Raw genomic sequence first — 12,417 nt, 5'->3', positions numbered from 1 at the left:
ACATGTTCCAAAACATGTTATGCACTTGTATAAATAGCATATTTTTCAACACCAAAATGCATTCAGTACAGCCCTTTTAAATATGGCATCCTAAAATACAGCATGAACTTTGAGACTTTAAACTCCTTTTCAGAGTAAACTTCTCAGCTATTTTGTATAGACTACCTGACTAACTCCCCACTCTGTCTCTGTTTTGCAAACAGGTGGTGTTATTCTGTTTGCGGGCTCCTCTGGCAGCTCCAGCCCTGGCAGCCCCAGCACCAGCCCTGGCAGCCCCAGCCCCAGCCCTGGCAGCCCGTCCAGTGGGTACCAGACCCAGTCCCCCCCCTCCCACTCCCAGCCCTCCTCCCCAGAGGAGGTCACCTTCACAGAGCTCGGTCCGCTGGGGTCCCTGAAGAGCCAGAGGGGAGGAAGATGTACCCCTCCATCCTCCAAACTGGTGTTCCAGTTCCCAGAAGTCTACAATGTGGCTACATCAACATCCACCCAACAGCACACCTACCAACACCCCATCGCTGGGAAAAGGCCATGTGGATTCACAGGAACTTTCACCAGTGAGTTGTTTATCAATGTGTTATTTTCTCTCTTTAATTCCTGAACCTGAAGGAATTCAGGTCCATTACCCATGTCCCCCAAATCTTTTAGTCTAATGTACACATATTTTGTTGCTTGTACAATTGGTTGGTATTCACCCTCGTAGGCTCACTGATCTGATCACGTCTTATTATCTGTGCCTCTGTCTTCCTATATCTACAGAGACTGGTGGGATGGTGCTCCTGTGCAAAGTGTGTGGAGACATTGCATCTGGGTTCCACTACGGAGTGCACGCTTGTGAGGGTTGCAAGGTAAAGACCCTGACAAATAAACACAAACACATACTGTATATGATATGATTACATTACACAGTCTATATTACCATTAAAACCAACCAGGATGCAAACTAACTTTACATCTGCTTGTATTTCCTGTCTAGGGTTTCTTCCGTCGCAGCATCCAGCAGAACATCAACTACAAGATGTGTGTGAAGAACGAGAACTGCCTCATCATGAGAATGAACCGCAACCGCTGCCAACACTGTCGCTTCAAGAAATGTCTCTTCGTCGGCATGTCCAGAGATGGTAAGAGTTATAGTGACATCTTAATGATAGTGCAGTCTCAAAATGGGGCAGAGAGTTTTTTGAGGCCATCCAATGAGGGTTTATCAGTTACTAGCTCCATCAGCACTGCACCAACCTTGTCTTTTTATCTTTCACCTGAGACATTGCACTGGCCTACTGTTGAAGGGCACACTTAGGAAAATACCCTACATCCACACAGCCTCTTGCACATTCAAAAGTTTCAAAGTCAGTCTGCCTTTCTCTTGTTCAGACTCCTCCTCTTCTCTCCTCTCATGTCCCTGCCCCTCTCCATGTTCCTCAACTCCATGTTCCCTGAGCTCTCCCTCCATCCCACTCTCCTCCTGTGCTCTCCCTCCATCCCACTCTCCTCCTGTGCTCTCCCTCCATCCCACTCTCCTCCTGTGCTCTCCCTCCATCCCACTCTCCTCCTGTGCTCTCTCTCCATCCCACTCTCACCCTGTGCTCTCCCTCCATCCCAATCTCCTCCTGTGCTCTCCCTCTATCCCACTCTTCTCCTGTGCTCTTCCTCCATCCCACTCTCCTCTCCCTCCATCCCGCTCTCCTCTCCCTCCATCCCGCTCTCCTCTCCCTCCATCCCGCTCTCCTCCTCAGCTCTCCCTCCATCCCACTCTCCTCTCCTCCATCCCACTCTCCTCCTGTGCTCTCTCTCCATCCCACTCTCCCCCTGTGCTCTCCCTCCATCCCACTCTCCTCCATCCCACTCTCCTCCTCAGCTCCCTCCATCCCACTCTCCTCTCCTCCATCCCACTATCCTCTCCTCCATCCCACTCTCCTCCTCAGCTCTCCCTCCATCCCACTCTCCTCCTCTCCTCTCCCTCCATCCCACTCTCCTCTCCTCCATTCCACTCTCCTCACCCCCATCCCACTCTTCTCTACGACAGTGATTTATGAGAACAGGAGCTTTGAAGTCCCAAAAGCTATCTGTCATCCAGACTGCAGCAAACAGGAATTATTTTGGGAAATTGGAACAGGGGCAACTTGATTACCTTGTGTACTGTTTGCCCTTATAACATCTTGTGGAATTAATTAGGGATACAGCAAACAATTAAGCTTGAGATGCATTAACAAAACAGCTTGGCCTTGACACGCAATTAATCAATCTTTATCATACGCTTTTAGTCTTAATAAGCTAAATATTGATAAATTGCCCCATCACAGATTACAAGAATACGTTTCGGTGTATTTAAAAAAAAGCAAAGATGTGACCTATAGCATAGTGGTAGATCGTGACCTCGTTGGAATTGTTTGCCTGCCTCCTACTCTTCTTCCTGTCAGTGTTGTTGTAATTATCTGTAGAGTAATCTATTCCTTAATCTACGAGAGAACCAAGTGTGATTTATGCATGCGGTCGACAGTTTGGTTGCTCAAAGGTTGAGTACAATAAACGAGGGTAGTGTAGAGTTTTTTAAAGGGAACAAACACTCATTTTGACCCTATTAAAAAAATATGTTGTCGCAATTGTCAAGAACCGCAACCTAGAAACCTCTTTCCTTCTGCTGCAACTGTTGCGAAAACAGGAAAACCTCAGTCAACTGCCTGCAGTCCACATTAAAGAATACGCCCTAAATTCTCAGGAGCCTGATGATGTGTGATTCTGTATCTTGTGATATCGTATAGGCAAGGCAAATATTTAAGTCAGTTGGCACAGTAGTGGCATACTTTCCCTCCCTGAAACCAGTTAATCTTCTTAAAGATACAGTCCATACTTCCAGTGCTTTTATTTCATTCTCACATACTGTAATGACTAGACACTACAGACTAATTTCATGCCATATAATAGTAAATCCATGTAAACTAACATAGCAGATCTCCTCTAACCTCATGCCACTGTGCATAGCCCTTTAGCTCAAACTAGATCGATGATCTTTAGGGACAGTGCAGAGACCCAACAGATCATGTAATGATGCCAGATTCGTTAAAGGCCCAGTGCAGTCAAAAACATGATTCTCCTGTTTATATATATATATATATATATATATATATATATATATATATATATATATATATATATATATATATACATACATACAAATATATATATATTTCCACACCATGAGGTTGGAATAATACTGTGAAATTGCGAAAATTATGATAATGCCCTTGTAGTGTGAGCTGTTAGAATTTTTTTACCTGTTTTGGTGGAATGGTGACATCACCAGGCAGTTAATTGGATAATAAACCAATAGGAAAGCGAGTTCAAAACCTCTCTGCCAATAACTGATAGTTTTCAGTTTTCCCCTCCCCACTCAGACAACTCCCAGACAATCACTCTCTCTAAAGGCCTGATTGGTGGAGTGCTGCAGAGATGGTTGTCCTTCTGGAAGGTTCTCCCATCTCCACAGAGGAACTCTAGAGCTCTATCAGAGTGACCATCAGGTTCTTGGTCACCCCCCTGACCAAAGCTCTTCTCCCCTGATTGTTCAGTTTGGCCGTGCAGCCAGCTCTAGAAAGAGTCTTGGTAGTTCCAAACTTCTTCCATTTAAGAATGATGGAGGCCACCGTGTTTTTGGGGACCTTCAATGCTGCAGACATTTTTTGGTACCCTTCTCCAGATCTGTGCCTCGACACAATGCTGTCTCGGAGCTCTACGGACAATTCCTTCGACCTCATGGCTTGGTTTTTGCTCTGACATGCACTGTCAACTGTGGGACCTTATATAGACAGGTGTGTGCCTTTCCAAATCAATTGAATTTACCACAGGTGGATGTAACAATGAAGCTGTGAGTCGAGAAGCAGGTGCAGGTGAAACGTTTAATAAAACAACAAACATGAAACGAGACAGCGTAACAGTGGCGATATAGCATGATCACAGGAACAATACTGACTGAGGAATGAACGTAGGAGGACAGATAAAGGGGAGGTAATGAGGAAGGTAATGGAGTCCAGGTGTGAATCATAATGATCTGCAGGTGTGTGTAATGATAAATCCCAGGACCGGTAGTTAGTATTCCGGTGACGTCGCACGCCGGAGGGGAGGAGCAGGAGTAGATGTGACAATGGACTCCAATCAAGTTGTAGAAACATCTCAAGGATGATCAATGGAAACAGGATGCACCTGAGCTCAATTTCGAATGTCATAGCAAAGGGTCTGAATACTTATGTAAATAAGGTATTTCCGTTTTTTATTTATAATACATTTGCAGAAATTTCTCAAAACCTGTTTTTGCTTTGCCATTATGGGGTATTGTGTGTAGATTGCTCAGGTTTTTAATTTTTTTAAATCAATTTTAGAATAAGGCTGTAATGTAACAAAATGTGGAAAAAGTCAAGGGGTCTGAATACTTTCCGAAGGCACTGTATGTTCATGCTTGCACTCTTCTTAATCATTCTTATACACAATTTACATTTTGTCTCATGCATTGTGCTGGCTGGGTTGGAGAACTCTCACGAGGCAGGACTGCTGTTTGAAGTCTACTTCTTATCTCACGCGCCACCTTGTGGCGTCTCACACTCCTCACTCACTACTTTCGCTCTGTAATCTCCTACTTCACTCCTCCTCTTCACTGTCACTTACCCCCTCCATCCCCTGCAACCTATACTTCCTGCTTCCCTCACTCCTTCTCTGCAACCTCTCCTTCCTCCCTCCCTCCCTCGTTCTCTGCAACCTCTCCTTCCTGCGTGCTGAGAGCCCATCTCTCTTTCCGCAGTAGCAGTGACATCACGTTCACGATGACCCACTGCCCTACTTACAGAGCAGAGAAGGAGGGAGGGAGCGAGGTAAGGAAGGAAGGAGAGACGGAGAGAGAGATAGAGAGGAGGAGAGAGAGGGGGTCTATCAATAGCATCTCCAGCTGATGGATATTTTTGGAGAGGGTGTAGGGAGGAGGTAGGGAGGAGGAGAGGGGGTAGGGAGGAGGAGAGGGGGTAGGGAAGAGGGGAGGGGGTAGGGGGTAGGGAGGAGGAGAGGGGGTAGGGAGGAGGGGAGGGGGTGGAGAGGGGGTTGGGAGGAGGGGAGGAGGTAGGGAGGAGGAGACGGGGTAGGGAGGAGGAGAGGTGTTTGGGAGGAGGGGAGGAGATAGGGAGGAGGAGAGGGGGTAGGGAGGAGGAGAGGGGGTAGGGAGGAGGAGAGGGGGGCTTGGATGAGGAGATGGAGGGATGGGATCCACTACAAGACTTACACAATCTGCTCAGATTCATCCATATGGAAAATACAACAAGATACAATTAACGCATTTTAGTAATCAAGGATATGTGTGAATATTTTGGTTTCTGTACAGACCATTTAAACACATTCCTCCAAGTCTTATCATGTAGGCTACTATAGGTGTTAACCAGTCCCTTCTGTTTGTGTCTTCCTCAGCTGTGCGTTTTGGCCGTATCCCTAAGAGGGAGAAGCAGAGGCTTCTGGATGAGATGCAAAGCTACATGAACAGCCTGAACGAGTCTAACACCATCATGGACGTAGACTCCTCCCCCATCTCCGAAGCCCCTCCCAGCCCAGCAGAGGTTCCTTCTAAAGAGGCTATTGGAGCCATCTCACAGTCCTATCAGGACATCTTCGCCAGCAGCCAAGGCAGGGCAGCCAAGACGGGCATCAACATCAATAACAACAATAACAACCTCCCAACATCCTGCCCCTTCAAGAGTAACGCATCTCAGGAGACCTCCTATGGCTCCTCCCACTCCGGCTCAGGCTCTACCCAGGGGTATCAGTCCTGTCCTGCAGGCCCCGTCCCTTGCTGCTCAGTAACCAATGACAACCACCATACATTCCCGTCTGTGGACAACAGCTGCTATAGTTACCCTGCAACATCCAATCAGAATCATGGACAGTCCAATATTGGCATGCCTCAAAGGGGCAGCCCGACAAATCATAACTGTTTCTCCATGAAGGAAGAGACCCAAGAGACCCAAACTCAGACTTCCTGTCCATGGAAGTTAGCAGTGGGCACCAAAGTGTTGGTGAGTAAATGGAGAGTTGTTATAAAGTTGGTATTAAACTTGACTTTTGTTAAGCTGCAAAACTATAGTGTAGTGTGATTACAATCTACCTGTATCTAACTCTCTCTATCTAGCTTTCTCTCTCTTTCTAACTCTCTCTCTCTCTATCTAACACTATCTAACCCTCTCTTAACTTTCTCAGGCTTGTCCTCTCAATGCGTGTCCTGTCTCTGAGGCCAGTCGTTCCGGCCAGCAGGTATGGGAGTCTTTCTCCCAGTGTTTCACCCCAGCAGTGAGGGAAGTGGTGGAGTTCGCTAAGGGCATCCCTGGCTTCCAGGATCTCAGCCAGCACGACCAGGTCATGCTGCTCAAATCAGGCACCTTCCAGGTAGTAACCGCTTGTTTAGTCCAGAACTAGGTTTTATCTGGGCCCGGGAAACCGGCTCTAAATCAGATATTTGTTTGTAACTCCAGCTGAAATTAAGTACAAAACACCTCTTAATTTTCTCTCCCAATAAATGTAATCCCACTCCATGTTGGCTAACCTTTCCATTGTGCCTTCTGTCTCGGTCAGGTGTTGATGGTGAGGTTCTGCACCCTGTTCAACCCTGAGGAGCGGACGGTGACCTTCCTGAACGGCCAGACATACCCTCTGTCCACCCTGCGGGTGCTGGGAATGGGGGCGCTGCTCAACTCCATGTTTGACTTCAGTGAGAAGCTGGGAACTCTGAGGCTGGAGCCTGATGAGATGGCTCTGTTCATGGCCGTGGTGCTGGTCTCTGCAGGTGAGACAAACAGACGTTTAATTCCTTAATTTTTCCAAGCCATTTAGTTCATCTCTGAAGCAAGAGGAGGAGAGTTTGAACAACATGACAATAGCCAGTTTAGAAAATATAGTATTGCATTTGTACCTTGACCAGTATGGAGATAGGCTTACATTTGTACCTTGACCAGAATGGAGATAGGCTTACTTGAATGGTATGATTTTTTTAGAATATATTTTTGTATTTAATCATGATAACGATAAACATAACGATAAACTAACCAACCACAAAGCTGTGCTGACATCCATAAATAGATATTGCTGTTTCTCAAACAAACTCTCACCCTGTCTCCTCTCGTCTTCTCAGACCGTTCAGGCATCGCTGACATGGGTGCAGTAGAACAGCTCCAGGAGGGGTTGATCCACGCCATGCGTTCTCTCATCCACCGCCGTCGTCCTGAAGAGAGCGCTGCCATCTTCCCCAAGCTGCTCCTGCGCCTGCCCGATCTGCGCACCCTCAACAACCTGCACTCAGACAAGCTGATGGCCTTCAACATTGACCCTTGAACAGCCCTGACACATACAAACACATCCACTCACACACACACACAGCCAATCACAACTTGCCCACCACCACTCTCAGGGCAGGACTGTCCAGAGACTTCCCATGAAGAGTACAACGATGACATGGGCAAATCAAAATATATATATTCAAGAAGCATGTTTGAAAAATGACAATAATGAACAGATTTTGATCTTCATCCTGTTTTCATGCACACTAATGCACACACACACACACACACACACACACAAATAACCTCAAGATCTCCACTTGGCGAAAGATGGTCTGTTAGAATGTACATCAGTGTTTTAGGCTTACCATTACCCTCCTGGACAGATTCATGTGTATTGATGTTTACCCAGAGACCAAAAGACAGTTCACTTGTTTAACTCATTCCTAATCTCCTGACCATCGCCAAACCACAGTTGAGAGAGAATCAGAGAGGGAGATGTTTGTGGACGATGATAAGTCAGGGACCATTATTGGTGACTGAATGTTTGTATAAGAGAAAGGGATCCTGTATATAATAATAATAATAATAATAATAATAATAATAATAATGACGACGATGATAATGATGATAATAATTAATGCATAGATAAACTTTACACTTAAGATCATATGACTCCCATTTCACTTACAAACACGTCTGTGGTTTAAATATGCAATTAAGTCACAAATATATTCAACAGACATGTATTTTATATAGAAATGCTATTTTCTGTGTATTGTTACATCTGCATCAAGAATCACATCAGAGACAGCACTGTCTCCAAGTATGTTGGGTTTTGTACTCCATTTTGTTGGGATTATTTTGTTGTTGTAAATAATATATTGTCTTATTCAAATAATAACAATATATGGTGGATCTGCTGGGCAAAATCACAGTATATGAGACAAGTCTATGGATCAGAGCCTATAGGAATGTAATGGACTCTCTGTAAAGGGTGGGGGTTGGCAATGAAGAAGTGGGCTGTGCACTGGAGAAAGTAATGTTGGAGAGGGCTCTGTATTGTATTGGGGAGAGGGCTGTGCCAGTAACATTTACATTTTAGTCATTTAGCAGACGCTCTTATCCAGAGCGACTTACAGTAGTGAGTGCATACATTTTCATACTTTTTTTTCATAACTCATAAGGGTGTCAGGTCAGATCAGATATTGAATCAAACCAGCAGAATCCCTGAATTCACCAGCGCTCCTCACTCCACAATATGCACCTACCCACCCAACCCCAAAGTTTGTCATACAAACTGAAAAAGACACTTTCAGGGTGAATAAGGATCTTATCTGATTGCTACAGATCTGATCCACTCCCTGCTAGTTGAGATGATGGTTAACTGAGCACATCTTCTTGTACATTTTGTACTTCCATAGAAATTATATAAAGATTAAATGATGTACCTATTGAATTCCGACTTGTGTTTCTTCTTTGGTGTCCCAAAAGAATCTAACACATAACAAACCTACAAGCCTAACATTCCATGAGATGCAGGTTTCCACAAAAATCCTGCTTCACCAATGCCGTACAACACACTGACCCAATTCAGTATTTAATCTATGAAAATACCCCAGTAAAAATCAAGTCATAAATAAGACTGACTAGTGCCTATACTGCCTACTGCCTTTCAAACTGTTAAAGAGAGACAAACTGATTCTCAGTAGTAGGCTACAATGATACATACTTGCATGCATTTCAGATTTCTTGAATAATAAATAATGTTATGCATGAATCATCATTGCAGTATCATTTCTGAATAGATTATTGTGCAAAAAAGAATATTCTGGATGTTCTGCATGTGTAGCCCTTGATCATGACTCTCAGTTCCATTACCTTACACATAAGAGTTATTGGAGGAAGGCCTCTTCTGTAGGGGGGAGTTTTGTTAAGAGCCGCGACACTCGGTCTGAACATTAACACGCATCACTTGCAGTACGGTTTTGGAAGCATAAGGACATAACCGGTAGAAGTCGTTTGAGGGTAGGGGTGCTGCAATTTTTTTGCCAACACAAAAATTGCCAGCACTGTATTGGTCTGCTAATACAGGACTAGTGAAGGCTCAGTGCACTACTTTTGTGAAAATGTTTAAACTAAATGTATTTGAGTGTTTACCAGCATTTGTAACTTGAGTCTGATAATTATCTGTACAAAATAGTTAATCTGATAATACTTAAAAATACTTGCTTGATAAGTTTTCCAGTTTCTTGAAGTACTTTGCAAATGCAACTTATTTCTATGTGAAAATTGAAATGGTCTATTCATTCCTTTTCCATTTTAGTAGATGCTCTTATCCAGAGCAACTTACAGTAGTGAGTAAATACATTTTCATACTGATCCCCGTGGGAATTGAACCCACAACCCTAGCATTGCAAGCGCCATGCTCTACCACATCACACCATCACAAACCACTTGATGACTCAATGTACTCTATTACTGTGTTGTGCATTGTTTTTCTTCAATGTGATGGAAAGTCTACAGGTACAAACCTAGATGACCAGCCTATGTGCAATACAGTAATGTACATTAAGTGGTTTGTAAGGATGGTAAATTAATACTGCACAAAAAGTGGTTGTTTTCTATGTTATTTGATCAAGAAAAATATTTAATTTGATGTGGTTGTTTTGTGTCTTTGCCCATAACTTCGCAGCATTTTATGTAAATGTTTGAGGACAGTGTTTTGTTCTTTCAGGATTCCATTAGAATGACGATCACAGAGAAAGGGAGAGAGCAACAACTCTTACAATTCCAACTATTGAATCCTGCAAGATACTGTTCTTAATTATACTACTACCTTTTTTTTGCCAAAGCAGAGATGCTGAAATGTTTGGCCCCTGCTACAGAAGTCTATATCGGTCTGCTAATACTAGTAAAGACCCAGTGCACTACTATTGTGAAATATATTGTTTTCAAAAAATTTATTTTTTATTTTATATTAATATAGATTTTTTATTCAGATTTTTCGAGGCAGCACCCTCAGCACTGCTACTTCCCGCAGCTATGCATAAGGACCTTATCTTTCATATCAGCAAGAAATATATATATATACTTTTTTTATACACACCTTTATAGGGCTAGGTTCCCACACAGCCATATTTCCATGTTACAGAGCTTGTTTACGTAAAACAGACGGAATACAGAGTAGACTACCTATGCGAATTAGCTATCTGCGTCTCTGAACTCTGACAGACGACACAAACTTGTTGTCACTGAAAAATACTATTGGCTGCAACTGTGTTAAAACCGGTGAAAACAGTGTACAGTAAATTTGTATTTTGCATTTGTGAAATTATTTTGATGTGACATGAAAGTAGCGGGATTTCTGTTTCTAGAACTGTACCGCAATTGAGAATCGATTCATGTTTAGATGGAGTATTTGGCTGTTTTGGCTTCCAGAGCCAATTCACCATTCTAAAAGAACATGTAAGGAGGTCCTTGAAGGTGTAACTTTAGGCTCCTTTAGTCCAATATTGGGGCTAATGCAATGTTTCCACTAGTTACCACAGCCACAAATTCAAAAATGGCTATATCGTAAAAATTAATGAAAACAAAAATGTGCTTTTTGGTCTTAATTTAAGGGCAGGGTTAGCCATAAGGTTAGTAGTGTGGTTAAGGTTAGGTTTAAAATCACATTTTAAGAAGATAAATTGTAGAAGTGGGCGGGGTTTATGACTTTGTGACTGTGGTAACCAGTGACGACCCTACTGCAAGTGCAGAGATGGAGAAGCAATGCACCATCTGGATAGAAAAGGAAAGGCTGCCACCGAGTGGAGAAGCTAGTTGTGTAGCAAGCTCTGGTCCATTGGGTTATGTGCGGCTTGAGCCCCCTACATCCAAATATGTTGTTTATTTTTTCAAACTAACTCAAGATAAACCACAGCCTGTCGTTTCCAATGGGAACTAGTGGTGGGGAGTTGACTCCAAAATAATCGATTCCTCGACTCCTAAGATTCTGTATTTTTGCAACTGAGGAAACTATTTTCCGTAGTCTACTTCGAGAACACAAACTCTCGCATCTTTCACAGCAAAGAAAGAGGGAGAGTGATGGGAGGGTCACAGCCAGGCATGTCGGTCACAAGGCAGAACCGTGCATCGGTATTCAGAAGATGTAGGCTATCGCAATGCTGTATTTCGCTATTTCTTGGCTTGCAATGTCTCGCGCAAGTTCACTAAATAGGTGATGTCGGTCAATTAGTTGTTTAATAACAAACAAAACAACTAAATGTTGGTTAATCACTCAGCACTACATACTGATGGCTGAACGAACCAGAGGTAACTCATTTCCGGGTTTTAGGACTACAAGCTGTCGAGCTCTATTCACCCCTCCATATATGACATTTTTTTCACGATTTTGATAAATTAACAGGCTTCAATATACTTTTGTTACTCACCAACGTAAAGATGTTGCTGGAGTGCTGACTAACTTTTCTATGCCCCAAACTAGCTGTGGTTCACCCATGCACATGTGTCGGATACAACGTGCACATGCATGCAGCAAGAGAGCAATAGACAATCTTTGATGCATCTCGTGGTGCAGATCCAACACTGAACTCATGTATTTTTTCTTTTGGAGAAATGACAGTTTGCGCATACAGATTTTATGGTCATTCCAACATCTAGCATTTACTGCGATGCAGCCTCCGCAGAAGTCAGAGCATTTATACTTCTTGCGCTTCGGGGAGCTGTCATACATATCCAATAAATTGGTCTGCACCACACCACTCGTAATGATTCAGGGCCAGTGGTGTAAAGTACTTGAGTAAAAAATATTTTTGACAACTTTTACTTTTACTTCTACATTCCTAAATAAAATAATGTGCTTTTTACTCTATATGTTTTCCCTGACACCCAAACGTCCTTATTACATTTTGAATGCTTAGCAGTACAGGAAAATGGTCCAATTTACACACTTTCAAGAGAACATCAATGGTATCCCTACTGCCTCTGATCTGTTAGACTCACTAAACACACATACTTCGTTTGTAAATGATGTCTGAGTGTTCGAGTGTGCCCTGGCTCCGCAATTGCGTCACACCCTCCTTACCACATTTCCAGATCAAGCATATATCGGCTTTTA

At 43.4% G+C, this 12,417-nt stretch overlaps 1 protein-coding gene across 1 annotated transcript; it reads left to right on the top strand.

Moving 5' to 3' along the window:
• Window positions 1-203: 203 nt before the first annotated feature.
• LOC311124423 (nuclear receptor subfamily 1 group D member 2-like) lies at window positions 204-7,466 on the top strand (the record flags this gene model as incomplete). The annotated part of the gene is made up of 7 exons (XM_084198576.1): window positions 204-554; window positions 757-845; window positions 974-1,118; window positions 5,440-6,041; window positions 6,223-6,408; window positions 6,595-6,805; window positions 7,151-7,466. Coding segments are annotated over 7 exons (1,784 nt in total), but the record flags the coding sequence as incomplete, so codon positions are not given.
• Between the last annotated feature and the right edge of the window lie 4,951 nt (window positions 7,467-12,417).

Source organism: Coregonus lavaretus, assembly GCF_964263955.1.
Source record: "Coregonus lavaretus genome assembly, contig: HAP1_SCAFFOLD_2181, whole genome shotgun sequence".
Classification (NCBI taxonomy): domain Eukaryota; kingdom Metazoa; phylum Chordata; class Actinopteri; order Salmoniformes; family Salmonidae; genus Coregonus; species Coregonus lavaretus.
This window is presented reverse-complemented; position numbering and strand designations above follow the sequence as displayed.